Source organism: Zasmidium cellare (genome assembly GCF_010093935.1).
Source record: "Zasmidium cellare ATCC 36951 unplaced genomic scaffold M409scaffold_3, whole genome shotgun sequence".
Lineage (NCBI taxonomy): Eukaryota > Fungi > Ascomycota > Dothideomycetes > Mycosphaerellales > Mycosphaerellaceae > Zasmidium > Zasmidium cellare.
The window spans coordinates 424302-447904 of record NW_022986947.1 but is presented as its reverse complement, the minus strand read 5'-3'; the positions used below and the strand labels follow the sequence as shown (position 1 = coordinate 447904).

Sequence of the window (23603 nt, the reverse complement as noted above, 5' to 3'; positions counted from 1 at the left end):
ATGACAAAAGCAAAGCCATCGATTCGACAGAGGAAAGAGAAGTGCTTTTAGGCGTAGTTCGGCCGGCCAGGAAGAAGTTGTGTGAATGAGCGGATAGTCGGCACGATTCGATGCATGTCGCGGTCAACATAACCTCAGTACGCTGTACGAAGAGCACCGTTACACCGACACCCACGGAGTATGCGATTCTCTTATCGTAGCATTTCTTTTCTTCTCTCTCTTCTCCCCACAACTAAACAAAGACTTTCGCTGTGTAACCTCCCCTCACTGCCCTACATCCAACCCTCTTGGCAGAGATTTTCACGTTCGCCCCCAAACGCCGATATCGCCACTAGCCCACCCACACCCCACTAGTCGATCTGGTTCCGCGATCCCAAGAGCCTGGTTGCATCAACCCTTCGCCCAGTCTTTCGCTATTTCCTCGCCTGGATGACAGTTAGACAGCCTGATGATGATAGTCGGCCCAAGTCGGCAGGCTCGACTTGTGTGCAAGAGTTAGACAGCGCGGCGACCACACTCATCGCGAGCGGGAAACGCAGTTTTGGCGAGGGGAAGAGTTATGCTGATGTGGAGTTGGAGGCTTTTGAGGAGAGGGAGAAGGTGAGGAAGAGGAGGAGGAGTTGGGATAGTGGTGGTAAAAGCGATGGGGAGGATGACGAGGATGAGGATGAGGATGAAAGATTGCTGGCGAGGACCGCATCAACCGGTCTCCCAGACGAAGGCGAGCCGGCTATCACGGAGAAGGACGACCGACCAGTCTCTTGGAGTTCCCTCCCGAAGAAGAGTCAACTCGCCATCCTGACCCTCGCGCGACTCTCCGAACCGCTCACGCAGACGAGTCTGCAGAGTTACATGTTCTACCAGCTCAAATCTTTCAAGAACCCCGATGGCTCGACTCCCAGCGACAGCACCGTCGCCTCGCAGGCTGGTCTGCTGGCTGCGGCCTTCACGGGCGCACAGTTCACGACGGCGATCATGTGGGGACGTCTGGCGGATTGGGAAGGACTGGGTCGCAAGAGGGTCATCCTCATCGGATTGCTGGGCACCACGGTGGGTAGTCTGGGCTTCGGCTTTTCGGAGTCCTTTGCCGTGGCGATTTTCTGGCGGTTTCTGGGAGGTATGTTAAATGGCAATATGGGCGTGATGCGGACCATGATTTCCGAAATCGTCAAGGAGAAGAGGTTTCAGAGTCGGGCGTTTTTGCTCCTGCCCATGACGTTTAATATCGGCGTCATCGTTGGGCCTCTGCTAGGTGGATTGTTAGCAGATCCCGTGGGGAGTTATCCTGGGTTGTTTGGACCTGGAGGGGCGTTTGGAGGCGAGAATGGAAATTGGCTGTTCACCCGTTGGCCTTATGCGCTGCCGAATCTCGTCAATGCGACCTTTCTGGCGATGAGTGCTCTCGCGCTGATATTTGGGCTGGAGGAGACGCTGGAGTCGTTGAGAGATAAGCCGGATTACGGCCTTCGAATCACCAGGTGGATCGGAAGGAACGTGTTCAGACGACAGCCGAGACCTTCAGACTACGATCCAATCATGGAGCAGGAGAATCCCAGCGATATCGAGATGGACCGGGGGGACCAGAAAAAGACCAAGACCAAGGCGAAACTGCCTTTCCGGAGGATCTGGACGCCGAATCTCATCTTCACGCTCATCGCTCATGGCCTCCTAGCGATGCACGTCGGGACGTTCAACAACCTCTGGTTCGTCTTCCTCTCCACGCCTCGATACAACCCGGACGGACCCAACAAGACGCTCCACCTCCCCGACAACTGGAAACCCCACCTCCCCTTCTCCTTCACAGGCGGTCTCGCCCTCCCCCCAGCCTCCATCGGCATGGCCCTCGCAATCCTCGGCACAATCGGCATAACCCTCCAACTCGCCCTCTACCCGCGCCTCTCCTTCCGCCTGGGAACCCTCCTCTCCTACCGCCTCGCCCTCCTCTTCTTCCCGCTAACCTACCTCTGCGCCCCCTTCCTCGCCATCATCCCCTCGACCGCCGCCCCGCCCACCCAGGCCTCCGGCCCCTGGCTCTGGATCTATCTCACTTTCATCCTGTGCATCCAGCTCATGGGCCGCACGTTCGCGCTGCCCTCCGCGGCGATTCTGGTGAATAACGCTAGTCCGCATCCGAGTGTGCTGGGGACGGTGCATGGGGTTGCGCAGACTGTTAGTTCTGCGACGAGGACGCTGGGCCCGGTTTTGGCCGGGTGGATATATGGCGTTGGATTGAATAAAGGGATTGTCGGACTGGCGTGGTGGTGTATGGCGGGCGTGGCGGTTTTGGGGAATTTTGCAGGACGGTGGGTTAGGGATGGGGATGGGCATGAGATTTGGTTGGAGGGGGATGAAGATGGGGAGGAGAAGGGGAGGAGGTGAGGTTGATTTTGAGGTAGTAGTGTAGATGTGGAATTTGATGCGATCGTCTCACGGGGTTTGTTCAGGCTGAGAGATCTTCTTCGTCATGCTGTGATCCTCTGCGTAAGCGTACCGCTTGGTGGAGCGGATTGTGTGTATCTCCAGAGCAGTGAGATGGGCGACCTCGCTTGGGCTGCGGTCATCAGCTCAGTCGTCCTCCAATCTGAGAGACAACTATCTGACATCGCTCGCGTAGAAAGACGGCGTAGGTCGAAAGCTGCCGGTTGGAGGACGATCAAGGCTTGAAAGGCTGACCGAAGCAAGGGGTCACATTCTATCTTTCACTTCACTTCATTGCTGATTACGTCTATCTATATGCTGTCTCACATTACTCTTGCTGCCGTACTTTTTACTTTCCAACTCCCCCCTTCGACGGGGCCATTCGCTTCGTCTATTCACAACGACATGAGAAAAGTCCAAGCAAGAAGGTAAAACATACACCGTCCCAATATCCAATCATTACATCCGATTCAAGATTCACTTGCTCTTCAAGGCTCAAAGCTGCCATCGACATTACACAGCCTAGGTAGCGCGCCCGGACCGCACTCCTGCCAGTCTTCAATCAGGTCGCAGCCCCACGAGCCGGGTAGGGTGGAGTCACCCCCGCGGTAGGTCGTGCGGTATGGGAAACGGCAGTGAGCGCGCTCGAACTGCACACCGTTGGCTTGTTCATCGTACCAGTACTTGGTGCCGATGATCGTCTCCGGGGCGATGCTGTCCTCGACCCAGTCCTGGAGGTACTGGATGATGTTGTGGCTCGCGACGCTCGCCTCGCCGTTCTGCCCGAACATCCACGCGCCCGCGCCAGAGATCCCGCCGACGCCGCAGTGGGCCATGCCGGAGATGCGGAAGAGGCGCAGGAAGTCGTCGAGGCCGGTGTTGGAGAGACCCATGGTCTCGGCGACCTTGAGGTAGTAACGTTGGCTGTTGCCTTCGGAGACGAGCGGGTCCGCCATGCCGTGGTACATGATCAGCTTGCCGCCGGCGCTGGAGAAGCTGGAAAGGTCGCCTGAGTAGGCGGAGACGTTGCCGTGGGAGGCGTCGAGTTTGTCGGCGCGGGCGTAGTCGGCTTGGTCCATGTCGAGGGCGCTCCAGCTGTCGTCGTCGAGGACGGCATATTTGTACCAGTCCTCGGAGATGGCTTGGACGGAGCCTGAGAGCTGACCAAGGCGGAAGGCATCCACTTGGGAGCCGTAGAGGAGTGCTGGGAAGAGGAGGTTGCCGGCGGTGTTGTAGAGCTCGGAGAAGACCTTCTTGACAGTCTCGACTTGAGTCTCAGTCAAGCCATAAGTAGAGTTGGAAAGAACGGAAGCGTCAAACTGGCAAATGGTGGGATCCTCAAGAATGCCATCATCGACGCCATCGAGAGCTGCATCGCACTGCGCAAAGATCGCAGACTGAACGGTAATCCAGTCGTCTTCGGTAAGAAATCTGTCGTCTGAAGAAGAAGTTCCGGTAAGTTGGACGAAACGACCGCTCCAAGCCTGCAAGTGGTTGAAGTCGGCCGCGGCAGAGCCTGCAATGATGCCGTCGAAATCCTCAGGATACATTTGCGCAGACTTGAGGCCTTGAGCACCACCAGCAGAACATCCAATGTAGTATGAGTAGTCCGGTGATTGGTCGTAGAATTGGTTGACGACCTCCTTCCCAGCAACAACGGCAGAGTGGCGAGCGCGGTACACCCAGTCAAGGATGACCTCGTTAGAACCAGCGAACCATGTAGCATCGAAAGAAGAACCGTTGTGGCCGGCATTGTCTCCAATGGCAGCGAAGCCTAACCCAGACACGTATTGCATGTCAACGTAATGCACGCATCCATTGACACCTCCGTTGTCTGTGTTCATCGTTCGACCATTCCACTCGCTGTTGCCCTCAGGAAGCCAGACTTCGATATAAGTCTCCGACTCATCGCTCGTCTCCACGGTCAACACAACTCGGCACAGGTCGACCTCAGGCGTGATCGTCGAACCGCATCCCGCAGTTGCTTGACCACCAGTGATTGTGATGGTCGAGTTGGCCGCATGGGAAACGCAAGATACCGGGCTGACCGGGAACTCCGAAGAAGGAAACGTCAAAGACGAACAAAGGTTCGAACAGCTGACCGACATGATCGTGGTATTCGAATTCGTAGAATTGGTCAAAGGCGTTGATAAAGAGCTCGCGGTCGAGCTTGCTTGTTGAATGGAAGAAGTCGCAGCAACAGGCGAAGATGTGCCGACGCTTGCAGATGTAGTGACTGAAGTGGAAGGAACTGGTACGACGGTCCCTGTCGATATCGCAGCGTCGATCGAAGTAGAAGAAGAAGCTGTAACGACAGCAAGGCTCGACGAAGCAGCGTCGATGCTCGAAATTAAAGTAGCGACCGAAGCAGAGATCGAAGAAGCAACGGCCTGTGTATTAATCGAAGTAGTAGCAGTAGTAAAAGCCGGGGGCTGCTGTCCCGGGGAGTTGGGCGAAGGAGAAGGGGATGGTGAGGGAGAAGGAAGGTGTCCGTTGTAGAGGTCGGCGAGCTTAGAAAAGGCCTGACGCAGAGCATTCTCCAGCTTGGCGATATCATCCCTCAAGAGCTGGATGGCGTCCGCACGGTTCGCGGCACGAGGCTGGAGGTGGTGGTTGCTGCTGCTGGGTACCCATGCCGCAGATGCAGCGCCGAGCAAAGAGAAAACGAGTGGAACGTCGAACCGCATGACGAACGGCCGACTAGCAAGAACGGAAACGAATGAAAACGAAAGAAGGACCTTGACGGTGTACGAAGCCGTCGAGCAAGCAACGAAACGAAGACGCGGATCAGCAAGAATGGTTGGAGGAAGGATGGGAGATCCGTTTTGAGCAGCAGAGCGTCATGGCCGAACTGCAGCCGCGTGCATGGTGCAAGGCCCGTTGAGGAAACGACCGTTTGTATCAGAAGACTTCACTCGCCCGTTTGCATGCGAGGGCAACGGATGCGGTGTAGTTTGCGGGTTCCTGCAGGAGAACGAGTCAAGGGAGCCTTGTTCGAAACCACGTCCACGACCCTGGTCATACAGATCCAATGGCGCAGGTCGGCTACACGAATCGGTCGTCACGACGATGTGTGCATCTGGCCAGCCTTCTTGTGCTGCCGTGGCTTCAGTTCAAGTCTGCAAGATGTCTTGAAATGTCGCCCCTGCCTTGACATGTCAGCATTGTCCGGATGGGATGAAGTCAGATCGTTCAGCACATGTTTGTCCATCACAACGGTCGGCAGCAACAGACCGAGACCGTTTGGCAGTGGATCCGGCTGGTTCGGAGCGCGTATCGTGGCTGTGTCCTATAGGGCGGATTATTAATAGTAGAATACTAGATAAGCTGGCATCTGTCGCGTAGAGAAGTGAAATCGACCAAGAAGAAATCCCTTCGCGTGGCGTCCTGCAAATCCGGAGAGGAGAGACAGAGGCTGGCAAGCAACCACTCGACATCAACATCACCTCTTCCCTCTTGCATGTGTGCATTGTCGCACGCACGGCTGTTTGAACAAGCGAAGCTCACAGAATCAAGCTCAAAGGTTCCTTGCAGGATTGCATGTGATAGATTAAGAGAGAGATTGCGCTGGATGTGGGAACAGGAAGCAAAAGTGGAGTTTGAGCCCCCCTTTCCTTTCCTTCTTTTTCTCCGTGTGGGTTTCCTCCTTAAGCGCGATGCATTCAAAATCTCCATCCTTGACGTGCATCATCGATAGTCTTTCATCAATAGTTCCCCCTTCGCTACAAAGATATATACCTGCTCGAACGGCGTATCGCCTTCGCCTACACGAAAAAACCGCGCATTCGTGCGAACTTTTCATGGATTCTTTTTTGCAAGCGACAATGATGGAACGCCACAACCACGAGATGTGTTACGCACTGTACCACGGCCTTGTTCGGCGACTTTTGCACGACACGGGGGCTGGGAAAGAGAAGGGAGGCTGCATGACTTGCAAGCGTTTGCCTGGACGTGCCTGACTCTTTCTCTCGTGTTTCTTTGGCCCACTGCATCCACAACTGCAGTGCAGTGCAGGTCTTTGCTGGCGCTCGTATCCGGGACCAAGTTTTCTGGCCTTTCCACATCGACGGGTGTTCTAGGGTAACTGACGACGGTCTGGTTGATGGCGTTTGGCTGTTGAGATGGGGGCGGGAACCAGACTCATACCTATCGTTGCCACTTCTTGGGGAACATCACTTCTTCCGCTGTCTCGATCAAGTCGCTTTGTTGCTAATACGAATTTCTCTCTTGTACAAATCCAGGCCACCCAGCGCCATTGCTACCCAACATTGAAGCACATACCCTACGTCGTCCGTTCAGGGTTCAGGTTTTGATCATGACCCGTACAGCTTCCCCCTCTGCTCGTGCCCGCCATGATATCCGGTATCATACTCAAACTGCTGCTCCGGCACAGCATACCCTCCCGCCAACGGCGCAGCAGCCTCGTTGTAAGGCCCAGTCGATGGCCTTGGTGCCTCCCAAGCTTCGCTCTCGCGCGTGTGCATCGCGTGTTCGTCATCGGTGAAGGGACCGCGCGTGGCCTCCGGTCTGACGCCCCGTTTCGCTGGCCCATCAATATCATGCAGCCGGTAGACTCCGCGACGTGTTTGCTGGCGATGCACAATGATATCCAAAATCAAAGCCATAATAGTCGACACCCTGCCCAGCGTCAGCCCATGCCCTCACCACAGCCCACGAAATGTCATGTATACTCACAGTCCCAGCAAAGTAAACGTAAACAGCGCCTTATAAATCCTACACACCATAACCCCGACCTCCTCATTCCAATGCTCCACATCGCACATATTCGCCAGCGTCCCGCTCATATACCACGTCAGAAGCGACCAGCTCAGCGCCCAGAGCACAAACAAGCCCGAATTGATCACGAGGTTGAGGCGCGGGTTCAGGCCGATGCAGCAGTGGAGCACGATCGTGAAGAGCAAGGCGGCGATGCTGAAGAGGGAGGCGGCGGTGAGCTGTAAGTACCAAATCTGTTAGCATAGCATGAAATCCTGTTTCGCGCTTCTTGATCTCACCCAAATGAACGTCCACGGTGTAGACCAATGATCGTGCGTCAAGTGCCAGATGAAATAGCACATAATCCCCCCAACCACGCAGCTGCTGAGCAATTGGAAGAATCGCACGGCATGGAACATGAGTTTCGGGTAGTGCGAGGGCGCGGTTTTCGCGCGGCGGTCGAATGGGTTGAACATCGTGTAGATTTTCCTCCTCTCGTAGTATAATCGGTAGAGGGTTAAGAGAGATGCGGTATTCGTAGATAAGGGAGAAGGTAGAGATATCGCGTGATAGACAGGTAATGAACGAGGTATGTGTGATGATAACGAGAGTGAGAGGTTCGAGACACAGTCTCCAGAACTTGGGCGATTTACCGCAGCACGACGACGACTGGTGCGTGATGCGAAGGACGAGGAGACTTGAGGAGATTATTGGGGGGGAGATGTTGTAGTAGGAAGGATTTCAGGCGTGCAAGGAGAGACTGCCGAGCTGAAGCTGGACCCCTCGAAACAGCAAGACTACGATGAGCGATCACCCAGACCCAGACCGGGAGCTTTATTTAGGTTTAGCTTTCCCCCGGCTGACAGAGGAAACGCGTGAACGGCACGTGTCGTATGGTTTTCGTGGTATGGAGATTGCGTTGTTGGAAAGAGGTAGTATTCTCCGTCAAAAGATATATTCGTAAAGCAAACACTTGCTCTGGATTCCACTACCAACGCCATCGCTTGGAACGCAGCAAATTAAATCAGCTTTCTCTCACCACATTGTGCTGGACTTCTTGTTCAACTTCTTGCGCTCCTCGGGCTCGTCGCTCGAACTCCGTAGCCCGAAGAAGCTCTTCTTCTTCGATGGCTTGCTTGGCCCGGAAACGTTTAAGGAGCTTGCAGACGGGTTGGCGCCCGACATCATGACGGCACTACTGCTCGCGCTGGGCTGTACGTACAAGCCATTGCTCCCTCGCTGTGGCTGAGGTCTGGGCGGTTGAAGATTGACTTGCGCGCCTTGTGGTATTGGTTGCATGTATGGCCCATTGTTGCGCCTGGAGTGAGCACTATTGGGCTGTGGTCTTGGAGGTGGTATAGGTTGCACGCCGAATTGCTTCCTCAATCGCTCTGTCTCTTTGTCGATCTCGGCTTGCTTGCGTCGTGCCTCCTTCTCCTCTTCCTCGACCATCCTCTGCAGACGTTTACGCTCGGCTTCGTCGGCCTTCTCGCGTTCCTTGCGGATACGTCGCTCTTCTCTCGCCTCAGCTTCCACCTGCGCTCGCAGGCGTGCGGTTTCCTTGTCCTCCTCCCACTGCTGTCTCGGATCTGCCATCGGCGGTGGTCTTGAAGCAGAGGCCTGCTGGGGTGTCGTGGTCTGTAGTTTTGGTAACGAGTTTCTCTTCGCATCGTTTCGGCTCGAGGGTGGCTGTTGCGTCGGAGGTGGATGGTGTCCCAAAGGGTTTGGAGTGCCTATGATGCTGACAGTATGCTGGGGGTTGGAGAGCTTTCTACCACCTCCCGACAGCTTCCTCACATTGGGAACATCGCTAATGTTGAAGACATCTCTCAGGCTGTCCTTGCTGGCAAAGAAGAGGTCCTTGATAACCACCGCACCCAGCAATAGCACCACCTCCAAACCCTTCGGATCCTCCAACTCCAGTCTTTGAATATTTGGCTCATATATCGTAAGCTCGCGCATACTCCTCCACAGCGCAATCGCAATGTCAGGATCTTTCCTGCTCTTCTTCTTTTCCAAGCGATCCGAGCTCGTCCCAGTCATATAGCAAGTCAAGTCTTTACTCAATTTGCTCTCCTTCCTCCACACAAAGTTGATCTTCGGAGTGATGGCCAGACTTGCGGGGTCGCTCTGTCCTCGATCGAGGTTGCTCGCGGAAGGGGTGCGAAAGACGCTCTGAGGCAGAGAGAACTCGTAGCTATCTGAGCCACCCCATTTGCCATCCTTGACCTCTAGTCGTACCTGCTGGTCCGGCGCGTAGAGCTGGAGCACAACCTCGTGAGGGAGGATGGGTTGTGGTGGTGGAGGTACGCCTCCGTTCTTCCTCAGCTCTTCCGCAGAGAGGGTCGGCTGGGTCCAGGCTGGTCGCGCGAGTACTTCTCCATATAGGACGTCAGGGTTGTAGGCATCGAACAGGGCGGCGCCATAGCAGTTCTTATGCGTAGGTAAAGTCGACGCTGGATCGGCATTGTACAGCGCGTAGCTAGGGGCGGGTTCGCTGCCATGGTGCGACTGGAAGATATCTCTCTGGTGCTTAACACCACTCGTGGACGGCTTGAGAAAGAAAGCGGGGAGATTCTCGTCCAACATGGCGGTCGTATCGAAAGTGTAATTTGGCAGCCTAGAATGGCATCAAGGAGTCAAGATCGGTGTCAGGTCACGTCGCGGGCGAAAGTTGAAAGCAGCGGTGAAGGGCGTCGCATCGCGTGACCAGGAGGGAGGTATAGCAGCAGAAAAGGTCTTTTGATCAAGAGAAAGAGGCAGCCTGGTGAGACAGGGCCGCCTTCAACACCGCCGCTTGGCTGTGAGGCTTCTTGCGAATCATATGACGAAGCGTGCTGCTAAAACGGGATGTTGGAGTGAATCTTGCGCCCGCTTTCGGCTGATCGGCAGACGTCTCATGCGAACCATCTGAACTTGCGTCCTGCTGAAACACCTCCTCCTCTACCCATCGCCACCACCAATGAAAAATCTCATCACACAGTGGCAACACTTGCAAATGGCTCTACACATCTTGTGTCCAGAATGCCTCGATCCCTTCACACAAATCACCTCCTCCCCAAGCCCCCTCTCCGTCAAAACAAAGGCCGTCCTGCACAGCCCACCAGCAGCCCCTCACGATTGTCTCTTGATGAAGCCGCCGACAAGAGCCTAAGCTACAAAGGTCAGCAGCCATTGAGGCTTGTTTCAGCTAACTGCTCCCCTCTGCCACGCGTCAAGGAACATACCTCCGGCTGGAAGAACGTAAGGGCATCTCGCTTTCTCATGCCACGCGGGACGTCAAGGATCGTACGTGAGATCGTATAGAGTCCTTGGACTGCGAGTACGCGCACTGCCAGCTGAGTATCTGCACCAAGGGCACAAGAAGGGCATCCACCGACCGCTCAACTCTTACTCGACTCGGTGCCTAGGCATTTGACTGACCTCCCGTGGATCACTCATGAGCAAGCCATCGACGAGGCCTCTATCAAGCCGCCATACTCCGGTTCCCTTCGATGATCAGTAACAAAGATGCTGGAGAATATTCCTTGATGCCTCAGGACTGGCCAGATACTCAGAAACCAGAACAGACCAACGTCTCAGCACGATTTCGTCTCTTTCTCATTAACGGAAGTCTGATTGTACGCTGTAAAGTGAACGCCGTCTCCCCTATCCCCATTCAATACCAAAAAGCCTCATGCTTCTTCATCTCCCTCACCTTAAACCCCGCCTCCTTCATCTCCTTCACAGCCTCCGGTCCCCTACCAAAACACATCAGTCTCCATTCACCTCATCCACACATGAAAAGGAGAAAACGTCAAACTCACCTCGTCCCAACCTGCGTACTCAACCGCCAAGGCACATCCAACTTATCCATCACAATCTCCACCACCTGCACGCCCTTCGGACTCCGCACACTCTCCAACTTCAACACCTCCTCGAGCTGCTCCTTCGTCTCGCACCGATGGAAGTTCTTCTTCGCCTCCGAGGGCGACATGTTGAAGAAAGGGAGCATATGGGAATAATCGAAAGGGACGATGTCGTTATAGCTCTGATGCGCGCCGTGGATGACGCGTTCGATGGTGTAGCCGGCGTTGTTGATGAGGAGGATAATCGGTGAGAGGTTCTGTTTGATCATGTTGCCGACCTGGATCATATCAGCATTCGTCACATCTCCCTCACTGGGATCTCGCAAGACTCACCTCCTGTATCGTCAACATAATACTCCCATCCCCGGTAATGAGCAACGTCCTTCCCCTCTCCCTCTCCCCCTTCCCATCCAACTCCACCAACGCCATCTCCGCCCCAAAAGCCGCCGGCGTAGCATAACCGATACTCCCATAGTACGTCTGCGTAAACCAATCGACGTTTTCCGGAAAAGTTACATCGGGAATCCCAAACGCCGCCGTGCCCGTCTCGCCGAAAATCACATCGTGCGGCCGGAAGAAGTTCTGCGCGAGGTATGTCCAGATCCAGGACTGCGTGATGAGTTTCGAATCGTGGTCGTCTTCGAGGTCCGGGTCCGGGAGGGTGGGTTTGGAGGTTTTGGGGAGGTGGGAGGGATCGAGCTGTTTGAGGATGGATGTGAGGACGTACTTGATCGGGGTGTGTGAGAAGGAGTTCTTGCCGTTGAAGATCTGGACGTCGTCGGTATTGATGTAGATACCTTTCTCCGGGGCGACTTTTCGTGTGAAGCCGCCGGAGTTGGTGTCGGAGGGGAGGTTTCCTAGGGTGAGGACGACGTCGTGGGTTTCGAAGGCGGATTCGACGCCGGGGGCTGAGGCGAGGCCGTCTATCCACGCGGAAGGGTATTAGCCACCTGGTTCGCATATGCCTTCTACCCTTCAGACTTACTGTATAGACCCAGGTAGTTGGGGTTTGTCTCGTCGATGATGCCTTTGCCCATGTTGGAAGTATAGGTCAAAATCCCAAGCTTATCGACCAACTCCCTCGCTTCGGCAGTCGCATTTCGTCGATTAACCAGGCAATCAACGAACAACCCCGGGGATTTGCTTGCATAGATCGCATCGAGTACAGCCTTCGCCGCTTCATCAACAGTCGTTTGATCGAACCCCGGCTCCAAATCCAGGGGCGTCTCCAAAGCCTTCGCAGGAACCTGTCGATCAACCAAATCAATCGGCACAAAGATATACACCGGTCCAGACTTGACGAAACACTCCCTCAACACCCGATCAATCTCCTCAGCAGCACCCTCCTCGCTCTGAAGTTCAGCAGCAGCGACCCTAAACTCCCTCGAAGCTTTCTACAACAACACCATACCGTAAGCCAACCGCCACTATGAAGGAGATGGAACAACTCACACTAAAAACCCCATGATCCGGCCCAAACCCAACACTATGATGAATCATCATCCTCTCGCTCTGCATGCGCCGACTCGTCTGCCCAACCACATGAATCACCTTGATCTGCTCCGTCATCGCCCCGGCGATCGCATTCAGCGCACTCAACTCCCCGACCCCGTGCGTCGTGACCACACATCCCGCGCCTTGCTTGACGCGCGCGTAGCCGTCGGCGGCGTACGCGGCGTTGAGCTCGTTGGTGTTGCCGACCCAGGAGAGGTTCGGGACGGGGTAGATGTGGTCGAGGAGGGTGAGGTTGAAGTCTCCTGGGACTCCGAACTGAAAGTGGAGGGTAGAAGGTCAGCGAATGTGTTGGACACGAAACGGGGGACGTTCTGCCCTCCAGTATACGTACGATTTTGGTGATGCCGAGTTGGGCGATGCGGGTCCAGAGGTAGCGGCCTAGGGGGATTGTGTCGTTGGGCATGGTGATGTTGTTTATGTTGTCTTCTTTCTAGTGAGTTGAGAAGGGAGGGGAAGGCGAAAGATACAAGATCAAAGAGAAGTACCCTCGTCCAGTTGAAAAGATATAAATCCCCCTCTCGAAAAGGAAGTCAAGGACGAAGAAACAGCGAAGTTCGATCTCGGAGTCGCAAGCCGTGAAAGAACCCGATTGCCAGAGTTGCAAGAAAGGAAAAGATCAATATCGGCCGTAAAGAAAACCGTCAGCTATAACGACCTAGCAAGGTGATGTCGCGAGGTAAAAGGAAGAACCCAAACCCGCAATAGCCATCAATATCATATCAGCACGGAGCAGTTGGCACAGTATGTAAGGTGAATGATGAGGAGAGAGCTCTAGTGGATCCTTTCCCCCATCCTTCGTCGGCTATACGCCTGGGAACGACGGCAGGAGTTCCTGCTGCGGCATGCAAGCAATTCGGCAAAACTCGGGTATCGACGGCTCTTGCCTGCCCGATTCGCATACATACCAACGAATGGATATGTGAGAGGTGTGTCGTCCTTGGATGCCGAATGGAGAAGTGGACTGACATGCCCTGATGTGTTTTGATGCTGATGACCGCCAGACAATTCCTCATCGTGATTCATGGAGGCGATTAGCCATGTTCTCGCCTAGTTGTACCACGCAAGATTGCGCTGACCGAGGCCTTTGTTAGGTCTCATGAAGGCACCACCCGCCTGATATAATGCTGCCTGGACGCTGGCAACATCCTCGCTCAGTTGCCTCGTCTCATCGTCCATGACGCCGCTAACTTCGTCTGGGCCAGAGCCGAAAGGCACTTCGTCGACCTTGCAGGTTGTGTTGACTGGAGGCAGCTCTCCCTGCAGAGAAGATGTTAGAAGACTTCCTCATCGCGAATGCGTTGTAGCTTACCGTCTGGAAATACTTCCTCACATATCCCACTGTACACTTACTCACCGAAGCAAGCGTACAATGACCCGGCGAATCCTGCGTCAGGACAACAGCGTCCTCAAATCCCTTCGACATCTTCTTCGCAGCCCGCAGAGGTGTAACCGGATCCGCAGTATTCCCAAGCAGTAGGACCGGATGGCTCGTCTTAGCCTCCCAAGGCGCCGTGAAGCGGTGGTAAGGTCGAACATTATAGTGTGCACACGCCAAACGAATCATCGCCCATTCAGGTCCGATGGTGGGTGAAAGCTTGGTGAGGTTCTTGATATGCTCCTCGAAAAGTGGACGATCGAGGAATGACTGATCTTCGCCATCGGTGCACGCAATTCCCATACCGGCATCGGGAGACAATTGTGTGGTATCGCTGGTTTTGTTGCGTAGGGCATCGCTGATCGAAGGGGTGTTGCTGCATCCAGGGCAAGTGAATTTGTAGTAATCCAGCAGGAAGTTTGCAAACCACACTGCATCGCCCTTTTCGATACTAGCGAGCATGTTGGCTACGAAGGGGAAGGCCTGCACGGGAGAGTAGAGCGAGGCCATTATGAGACTTCTGACGTCGCTGTAGGAGATGACTTCTGGGTGACATTCCTGGACGACTGGCAGTGGGTTGTGGTAAAGGCTCTCCAGAATGTTGGCGAACCTCGCTTTGACGCCTTCTTCAGTCGTCTTCCCGGTCTCGTTCGCCAGGGTGCACGTAGGGTAGCCGACTCTGGCGCAGTGATAGTAGAGAAGGCCCATGTCTCGCTCAGTGTCGACCAGATTGTCGAACCATAAAGTCTGTCGGTAGTCGTAAGCATCCACAACTCCGTCAACCACCAAGCGATGAATCTTGTCCGGGAACATAGCAGCATAAGTCAACCCGAGGTACGTCCCGTATGAGAAGCCCCAGTACTGAATCTTCTCTTCGCCCTTGACATATCTCACCATCTCCGGAACCTCAGCACAAGGCATATCATTCTTCCTCGCCCTCGAACAAGCACACCCCTTCCCCAGCAGCCTCGCAGCCTCCTGCTCCCGCCAAGCCCCATGCGCCTCAATCAACGAAACCATATCCCTCGCCACCGACGCCGTAGTAATATACTGCCTAACATCCGCCTTCCCATCCGGCAAAATCGAACAACTCAACCCATAAGCCCCCATCATCGACCACAATCTCCCAATACTCGCATCCGAACTCCCCAGCGTCCCCTCCTCCCGCACCCTCAAAAGCCAACTCTTCGCCTCGCAATCATCCTTCACACACCGCATCTGCGGCGAACTCGCCCCCACCCCACGGGGATCAAAGCTGACGATATCAAAGAACTTGCCATCCTGCGAGTCGATGAATTTCTGAATCTTGCCCCCGGCTCCGAGCGCCATGCCGATGCCTGAGCCGCCGGGGCCTCCGGGGTTCAGCAGCACGGCGCCTCCGTAGCGAGGATCCGTGACGGGCACGGCGGCCGGTCGACGGATCACTGCGAGGCCGATGGTGTCGTTCGTCGTGCCGTTCCAGTAGTCCATCGGCAGTTCCAATCGCGCACATTGGAAATCCCCGTGGCAGCTTTCGTAGGATAGGTGCGGCAGGGCGGGAGCTGTGTCCCAGCTGAACTGCTTCTTCTCGTGACATGGCTTGTTTGGACTGGTGGTGCGAGACCATGGCGCCGTCCAGGAGGTGTTGGTCTTCCAGAAGTAGCCGATGCTTGCCACGCAGCCCAGGATGAGGAAGAGATGGAGCTTCACTCTGGATTGGCGCTTGAGTGGCGGAGGGGAGGTGGTGAGGAAAGGCTCTTTTTCCATCTTGATCCACGGCCTGCGTGTTGATGGTATGGCAGTAGGTGTCGGAGGAGGTTTGATAAGTGATCTTCAGATAGCGAGCAGCTTCTCTCAAACGTAGGTGTTGTCAATCGCAAGGTCGATCCTCGTAGATGGGAGAGTGCTGCCACAAGGTGTATAACTTTGAAGTGACAAGAGTTACAGGTACACACCAGGCAGCGACATTTGAGTAACGGCGAGTGATTATTGATAGGACTGCATCTCGCAGTCTGCGTGCATCACTCCCCCGCCGCCGCGGCCGTGCAGCTCAACGGCGATTGTGAAGGATTGTGTTGCAAGCTCAGCTCCATCGCGAACTCGAACTCCGTATCCGCAAATGCGCCAAGAAACCTTACCGTACCTCACGTGGATCGAAGACAAAGAAACCGGTGAAGACAGAAGCTGGAATTATGCAGTGGCATTAATGTGATTTCCGTCGAGGAGACGTCGAGACAGTGGATGGTGTTAAACCCTACATGTGATCCCCTCCGCTTCCTACATGTCGGCAGAAATGTCGTGTTCCCTTGCTCCTCTCGCCATGCAGCTCTTCCTGTTCCAAGAAGTGGAAGCAACGCCGCGAAAATGCACTCATGCAGTGCCTCAAAAGACCTCGTCCTCCGTGTCTCCATTTTGGCGTAAATCCTCAATGTCTTTCGCTCGGTGCCCATCTCTACTCGTCAGTCTTCTCCGGCCAATCCCAGACCGTCTTCAAGAACTGTGTCATGTCTACCCGTTTCGTCTTCATTTCGACCATCCAAGGATGCTTCATGATATGCCAAGGTGTTGCTCTCCTTGTGGAATCCTTTTCAAGACTGCATCTCGTTAGCACGTGCTCGCTCAATCGACTCATCAATGACTTACCAGCACTCAATGAAGTACTTGAAATTGGGGCTCCATGTTAAACTGTTCTCGGGCTCGTCCTTTAGTTTAGGAATTGGCTGGCGAACGATATATGTCAAAAGATCGATGAGGCCAGCTCTGGGGTTCATCTCCGTCCCGTCGGCCGGGAATGGGAATCGATGTTGCGCGACTTCCAGTAGCGTCACGCCCAAACTCCAGACGTCACTGGTGATGGTATAGCTCTGGCCAGTAATCCGCTCCGGAGCCATATAATAACTGGTCCCGATGAATGTGTTCGCATCCCCTTTCGTACCGAACTCTCCACTCACACCAAAGTCGCAAAGCTTCACCTCTCCTTTTCGTGTGAGCAGGATATTTGAAGGTTTGATGTCTCGGTGTATGATGCGGTGGCCGTGAAGGTACGTAAGTCCGTTGAGAACGCCTTCGGCCACCTTGCCCAGCACCTTCTCGCCAGTTCTGCCTCCAAGCTTTTTGACTTCTCGGTATACGCTATCAAGCGATCCACCTTCGCAAAACTCCATGCTGATACCAATAGTCCCACTCGTGTCGTCCATGAAGGCGCCGTAGTATTGGCAGATATGTGCCGAGGCGCAAGATTTGTTGAACGAGAGCTCACGAACGATTTGTTTCTTCACGTCCGGATTGGGGTCGGTCGTGATGATCTGTCACATGTCAGCCACCCAACCACGACTATTCAAGGCACAGACTCACCTTTAATGCGAAAACAGTCTTGCCGCCTTTCAATATGCATCGCGTCACTGCACCTCCCGCACCCTCACCTAAGCTGCCCAACTCTTGAATACGACCTTCTTTCTTTGCCGCTTTCCACCCAGCATCATCCAGATCTTCCACATCCAGCGGCCGGCCCTTCTCCAATGACAACTTCTCCAGATCTGGCAGCAAACCCTGCATGCTGTCCCCACGCTCCATCCCAACACCTGAATGTGCCGAGCTACTGCTGTATAACGAGCCTGTCGCTGATTGTGGGTCCTTGTTATCTCGTAGCATTTCCATGAAGTTGAGGGCCGAGTATGACGAAGCTGCCGACGATGTAGGATTGGTGGTACTCCCGCCAAAGCTGCCTGTCCGGCTATGTGCAGAATCATCACTGCTACCTCCACTCGCGGACAGTCCAGGAGCTATTTGTAGGGGCGGTCCTCTTCTTCGAGTTTGTGCATTCTCTTGTGGGGTTTGTGACGAGCCCATCGGGGTTGCCAGCTGGAGTTTAGGCGGCTGCTGTCGAGCTGGGATCGCCAGCGGTGGGAGGGCACCAGTGTTTTCCGACATTGGCGGCGCTGCAGTACTGTTCACAGGCCTTTGATTGGGAGACGCAGGTATCGCCAAACCCAAGCGTGGCACTCTGCTCGCAGACTGCTGGCGGCCTTGGCCTGGAATCGGCGGCCGCAGTAAAGGCGCTGGTGAAGCCATATTCGATCGGTCGTTGGGGTCGAGTGAAAGGTGTTGGTCGGCCACGGTGGGCAGAGTGCAGGCGGCTGTCGAAGAGGTGCTCACAGCCCTCTTGACAGCCTGCGGCGCGGTTCAGCTCGCGAGGTGGATGGGCTGACGGTGGTGCGTACCACTATCTTCGAGCGGGCGTCGTTCTGGGCGACGGAGCGTTGGACCTGAAGGACGATATCCGGCTCTGAGACGTTAATATGCGGTTGAAACGCGCGGGGCGAGGTGTCTGGAACGAGCGAGTGGGTGCGTGAGCGGTGCTGCAGGCCTCCGGTTAACAATGGCTTTGTGCTGGGCAGTGGGGTCCGGCTGGCTGGCTGGGTGCCGAGATGGTGTTGCTGGAGCGGTGGTGCGGTGGTGGCACGAATGTCTGGAGCAGCAGCAGCAGCAGCAGGTGGTGGTGGTGGTGGTGGTGGTAGTAATAGTGGTGAGGGCGGCACAGTCGTTTGTCGACGGTGCAGAGCTAGCCGTTGGTGTCAGCGGGCTGACTGCTGCAAGAGGCCACCTCCAACTCAGACGCCGACAGGGACGGGGACGTTTGTGCCAAGCTTCTGCCTGGGCCGGGAATGACGCCGGGCTGCAGAGCAACAGCGGCACGAGAAATGGCGATTTGCTGCTCGACCACGCGCTGCTTTGCGACCGACACCTGATGTTGTGGCCAGGAGGGTGGTGGTGATGGGAGGAGGAAAGACAACAACTCCCAGCTGGGGGCCGGCGCTCACGGCTGATCGGACAGGTTGTTGTCGTCGTGTTGGGTTGGGGCCAGGCAGAGACGTGGGCCAATCCTAAGCGCCGTGACGACTGTGGTTTGGGCAATGAAACATGCGCGACGCACCACTGACGCCCGTCTGCAATAAATGGCCGTCGCAGATGCTTCCCAGCGATGCGCCGTACGAGCGATTAACAGGGCCAGCGTGTCACACGACTCTGCCTCTGCTTTATGACGGTCGACGACGATTCCGACTACGCTATAAACACCCATCCGCCCATCCATCAGCACACGGCAGCAGATGCGGCAGGCGAAGGAGCACAATGCCTGCCGCCGTCCTGCGCAACGTGGTGAGGATGATGCACCTCGCCGACGGGCACCAGCTGCAAAAGGCTATCCTGCACGGTAGGGCTGATGGTGCTGGAGAGAGACACGCACCAAAACGCGACCCTCTCGGTGTACTCGCCGACGCGCTTCCAGCGATTGAAGCTGACGGCGCAAAAGCTACCTCGAGCTCCTCGTGAGGAGCCCGCCTTACGAGCACCTCCAACTGCAAAACCACGCATAAGCGCTGCTTTCTATCCACACCGGCCACGGCTTTCTACCGCCCCTGACGAGCAGGCACTTGACCGCGTCTTTGGCCGGTCGAGAATACTGACATCACCTATTCTTACGGTCTGCCTCTAACACCGCAAATCTTCTCTGCTGGCAATTCCCAGTAGTGGCCAAAGCAGATCGTAAACGAGCTGACGAATTGTACGTACCGGCTGCCAACTCATTCATATTCTCCGGCCATGATCACCGGCAGCGGTGGCCGTTCCCCTCGGAGATATTACGCCAATGTGTTGGAACTGTTGGCTAGACGCCATCCCGCCAGTCTGGGGATCCCTCAACATCGAATTGCCTATGATCCGTGGGCAGTCTAGAACGCCGCGCCCGGAAGCATGCTGGACCACGAAGCGATTCTTTCCAGTCTCCGTACCTCGACCAGGATCATTGAACATCACGTCCAGGGACCACCTGCGTGTCATCATCCGGTCGTTCTCGAGAGGCGCGATCTACGGATACAGCAAGTTGCATGATGACAGGTAGTCGCCGATCCGGCATATGTTCATGAAAATGCAACAAGCACCATAATAATCAGGATCTACCTGGAATGCATCTTCCTGTCTGAACGCATGCCAAGCAAGAGATGTCACTGCAGCGGCACGCCTCATCTGGAGCATCCGTAAACCTGGTTGTGGGTTTCGTCTCGCCAAACTTTGGCCGTGACAACAAGGGCTGTCCTAGTTCATCTTGTGGTACCTCCCACAAGCTTTCGGCATTTGGACGTCGAGAGTTTCGGACTTCCAACCACTGCAAACAAACGAATTGGACCAATCCAATCCGCATACCACATCAGCACGCTGAGCTTCTTTTGTGGCTGCTTATTCGATTCGTTCAGCTGTCTCTCTCGTACGACGTGGTGTGGACATCTTTGGCAGACTGGTTTCTTCACAACCACGCGTCCATCTAGAGTCTGATGAGCTGGCGTCAACTCAAGCTGCTATTAGCGTTCGGACAAACATACCACGTCGGCAAATGCGTAGGTAATGTCATTGCCTTCCACGCCGGCAATGCCTTATCGTCAAATGAGCCAGAGGACCAGCCTGCCCTTGGCCATCGTCATCATATATCAGCTCGTTCCTTCGTCGAAAGGGCACAGCAATAGCTTCACGCGATGTCTTCAGCTAGTCTACTATTGAAGTCACTTAGTGCTGCTCGTCTGCGGCTTCCCAGATTGGTAATCTTTCGATTCGCAACGATAGCTGTTATGGGCTACTTCTCTATGACTTCGACCGAGGCTGTCTCCCGGTTTCGAAAACCTTGCAGCCGGAGACGTGCAGCATGACCTTCCGGCGTACCAATTTCAAAAGCGAGTGTTGACGAAGAAAGGGAACTAAGTTGCCAATTGAACAAATGTTTTTACAATGCTAACACTAAAAGAGAAAACCTGCCGCCTCACAATCTGGTCTCTTCTCGCCAATGGTCAATCTTGGACCGATACGACCCAATAGCAACACAGCTGACACTATCACTCATATCCATCCCCGGGGCATCCCAGTCATCAACCTCAACATCGCCACTGGTCTCCTCCGGGTTCGCTTGATCTGAAATGCCCTCCACCCACTGCATGATCTTGTCTCGAGGAGCAGATGCAGTGCAGGCGGCATCATGAGACTCGCGATAACCATCATCATCCCTGTCCACAAACAGCGAGCACTGGTCTTCACCTCCAACATCCACACTGGCTTCATTGGCCGCGACCTTGGCGGCTGTAAACGCGGCTTCAGCCTCGATGAGTTGGGTAGTCAGTTCGCGGAATCGGTGCACCCAGCGAACGTCGAAGTCTTCGGCGGAGTCTTGTGTCGTCTGGCGGTCCATCTCACGATCATACTCGCGGCGGTCGAAGCGGTTTTGTGCTTCGATGAGGTGCTCGCGGGCTGCGAAGTAGTTGTCTCGGATCTCGTACTGGGCGAGCTCGGAGGCGGTTAGATGGTCGTTTGTGGCTTGGAAGTAGTCGTCGGGGGTGATGTCGAGCGGTGCGATGTCTTGGGGCTCAGCGTCGGTCTCTTGCTGTGGGTTCAAGAAGGCCTGGTACTCCTGTTGAAGATCGAGCTCTTCAATTGGAGATTCTGGCTCATCGCTCTCCGGGTCGACCGCGAGACCTTCAATGAATGTCTCCTCCAGGGTGTCGATGAGCCTCGTCTGGCAATTCCGAAACACCATAGCCTGGGTCAACACCTGGGCGTTGACAGCCTCGATTCTCAACTCGATATCCTCAAGCAGAAGGGCGAGGTTGTCGTGCTCCTTTTGGAGGGCATCCAGGGTCTCTTGATCAACGTCGGGGCCTTTCTCGTTCTCCTGGTCGATGCGGCATTGATGGCTTAACTTCTCGCACTCGACTCCACTCTTGAGGTTCGAGAGAGCTGATTGCTGCTTGAGGGCCTTGGACTCCTCTTTGGCGTATGTCCTGCGGGCTTCGATGGCGTCCTGGATTTGGGCGGCCAAGTCCAAGGTTACGAGGATGGCCGCAACATCTTGCACGCCATCTGAAGCGGCGACCAAGCGTGCTGGTCCACCTGTGAAGTCCTCTGTTGTTGCGCTCTGGAGGTTGACGTAGACTTGCTCCCGCAGGGCTTGCTTGTCATCAATTGGGTCAGTCTCGTAAGGGACGGTGTCTTGTGTTGTTGAAGAGACGTCCGTTGTCGTTGGCATCTGCTGGTCCTCATCTTCGGTCTGTGTAGATGCATCACGACACGATACAGGACGGCCTCGTCCGCCGAAGTCTTGAGCCAGCTCCGAGACACGTCGACGATTAGGCTTCCCGAAGAATTTGAGGAAGACAGCGATTCCGAATGCAAAATGCGTGAGGAGAGCAACCAGATCCATGTTGTTGAGAGTGGTAACTGTTGGTGAGTGAAGATTTCCTTTGGTTCTCTGAATTGTCGGCATTGAATCAGGATCAAAGTTTCTGGCAAACACTTATGAGGCAGGTCTCAGGTTTATATGAAGGCTTCTGCACGCCGTACAAAGCATCTTTGGATGGCGGTGTTTTTGAATACGCGCTCAAGCTACAATGGCTTTCTTTGCACGATCTATGGCTTTGTCTACGACTCCCTCGAGGCTGACTATTGGAAACAACACATTACACTTCACCAAGGCATTGTATCGTCCATGTGTTATACACACAGGCATTGTCTCATAACACATCTCGAGTCCTTGCAATGATCCAAGCTCTACCATGATGCATAACTATATCTACTCTCCACTCCAACGCCCTCATCTTGAGAACCACCATCACCGCACAGACAACCCAAACCCCACAACCAAAAGAGACATCAGCCATCATGCCTCTGCCCAGAAATCAAGGCCAGGCTACGCCCAGACCACCACCAGCAAACCAGAATTCCACCCGCTATCCGACGACTCCAGCATCGACCCGTGGACCGGCACCGATCACTCCATCGGCAGCGCCTCCATGGAGGCAGCAAACCCTCGCACAGCGGTCTCGCGCCCCGAACTTTGGTTTGATGAGAAGTGCAGTCAACGCACAAGCTTCTCGCATCGATCCATCAATGGCCGCAGCGATGCAGAATCTCAACATCAACAATCCTTCACCCCCATCCCCACCCTCTGACTGCTACGACCCATCACTAGGTCCCCTGCCTCCAGACGACCCCCACGAAGCCTGGCAAGGCAGTGCATGCCCCACCATCAACACCGCCCTCTCCACTCCGAACGTGGCCGTCTTCATCCCAACATGCAAGTGCACAAAACGCACCATTGACGACTTCAAACTCGGCCAGATCATCGCCCTACCCTTCCACATCCCCAACCTCAACCCCAAGAACAAGGCCACCTACCCGCGCCTCGCCCTCACCTGCGAAGGCCCCGTCTTCTCCAAGCGCCGCCTCGTCACCATCCTCCTCAAGCACCAAAACGTCCTCTTCTGCCTGCCCCTCTACAGCTTCGAAGGCCAGGACCTGGCATGCAAACCCGACAAGCTGAAGTGGGAGTACATCCCCGTGATGAACAAGGGCGACACCAAGTTCCGCAACCCCGGCAAGCTCCAGGCCTGCGAGGTCGAGACGTATGATCCTAAGCGGCCGATGAAGAAGACGAGTTGCATTCAGCTGACCGGTGGTGTCAAGGTCGATCCGGTCGAGCATATCTCGTTTGTAGGACGCATGGATCAGGCTTCGTATGCGCGCATGCTGGCGTTTTATGATCGGCGGTATGAGATTGCGAAGCAGAAGGCGTATGAGCCTGATGGGCCTAAGCTGAATATGGGAGAGGCTAGTGCGGTTAAGAAGTAGATGACTGCGGAGGTGAGTCTGTGATGGACATGATCGTAGAAGGGAGAGACTTGATCGTGGGAGAGTCCCAACACCGGTGAGTTTGC

At 55.0% G+C, this 23603-nt stretch overlaps 8 protein-coding genes across 8 annotated transcripts; 2 read left to right on the top strand and 6 right to left on the bottom strand.

Moving 5' to 3' along the window:
• Positions 1 to 110: 110 nt before the first annotated feature.
• M409DRAFT_62990 (uncharacterized protein) lies at positions 111 to 2379 on the top strand (the record flags this gene model as incomplete). The annotated part of the gene is made up of 2 exons (XM_033815397.1): positions 111 to 137; positions 445 to 2379. 2 exons carry the CDS (start codon positions 111 to 113, stop codon positions 2377 to 2379), a joined length of 1962 nt encoding a protein of 653 aa, XP_033673123.1.
• Positions 2380 to 2906: 527 nt separating this feature from the next.
• On the bottom strand, positions 2907 to 4526 carry M409DRAFT_17471 (uncharacterized protein; the record flags this gene model as incomplete). The annotated part of the gene is made up of 1 exon (XM_033804075.1): positions 2907 to 4526. One exon carries the CDS (start codon positions 4524 to 4526, stop codon positions 2907 to 2909), a length of 1620 nt encoding a protein of 539 aa, XP_033673122.1.
• Positions 4527 to 5860: 1334 nt separating this feature from the next.
• Positions 5861 to 7610, bottom strand: M409DRAFT_62988 (uncharacterized protein; the record flags this gene model as incomplete). Its single annotated transcript, XM_033815396.1, has 4 exons — positions 5861 to 5873; positions 6760 to 7056; positions 7114 to 7373; positions 7434 to 7610. The coding sequence occupies 4 exons, from the start codon at positions 7608 to 7610 to the stop codon at positions 5861 to 5863; spliced, it is 747 nt and encodes a 248-aa protein (XP_033673121.1).
• Positions 7611 to 10792: 3182 nt separating this feature from the next.
• Positions 10793 to 12900, bottom strand: M409DRAFT_17469 (uncharacterized protein; the record flags this gene model as incomplete). Its single annotated transcript, XM_033804074.1, has 6 exons — positions 10793 to 10874; positions 10941 to 11260; positions 11316 to 11905; positions 11968 to 12376; positions 12435 to 12752; positions 12829 to 12900. 6 exons carry the CDS (start codon positions 12898 to 12900, stop codon positions 10793 to 10795), a joined length of 1791 nt encoding a protein of 596 aa, XP_033673120.1.
• Positions 12901 to 13528: 628 nt separating this feature from the next.
• Positions 13529 to 15618, bottom strand: M409DRAFT_62985 (uncharacterized protein; the record flags this gene model as incomplete). The annotated part of the gene is made up of 4 exons (XM_033815395.1): positions 13529 to 13539; positions 13574 to 13754; positions 13807 to 15438; positions 15562 to 15618. The coding sequence occupies 4 exons, from the start codon at positions 15616 to 15618 to the stop codon at positions 13529 to 13531; spliced, it is 1881 nt and encodes a 626-aa protein (XP_033673119.1).
• Positions 15619 to 16303: 685 nt separating this feature from the next.
• M409DRAFT_62984 (uncharacterized protein) lies at positions 16304 to 17922 on the bottom strand (the record flags this gene model as incomplete). Its single annotated transcript, XM_033815394.1, has 3 exons — positions 16304 to 16445; positions 16495 to 17156; positions 17206 to 17922. The coding sequence occupies 3 exons, from the start codon at positions 17920 to 17922 to the stop codon at positions 16304 to 16306; spliced, it is 1521 nt and encodes a 506-aa protein (XP_033673118.1).
• A 2737-nt stretch (positions 17923 to 20659) lies between these two features.
• On the bottom strand, positions 20660 to 22090 carry M409DRAFT_17466 (uncharacterized protein; the record flags this gene model as incomplete). The annotated part of the gene is made up of 1 exon (XM_033804073.1): positions 20660 to 22090. One exon carries the CDS (start codon positions 22088 to 22090, stop codon positions 20660 to 20662), a length of 1431 nt encoding a protein of 476 aa, XP_033673117.1.
• A 458-nt stretch (positions 22091 to 22548) lies between these two features.
• On the top strand, positions 22549 to 23517 carry M409DRAFT_49951 (uncharacterized protein; the record flags this gene model as incomplete). The annotated part of the gene is made up of 1 exon (XM_033811399.1): positions 22549 to 23517. The coding sequence occupies one exon, from the start codon at positions 22549 to 22551 to the stop codon at positions 23515 to 23517; it is 969 nt and encodes a 322-aa protein (XP_033673116.1).
• Between the last annotated feature and the right edge of the window lie 86 nt (positions 23518 to 23603).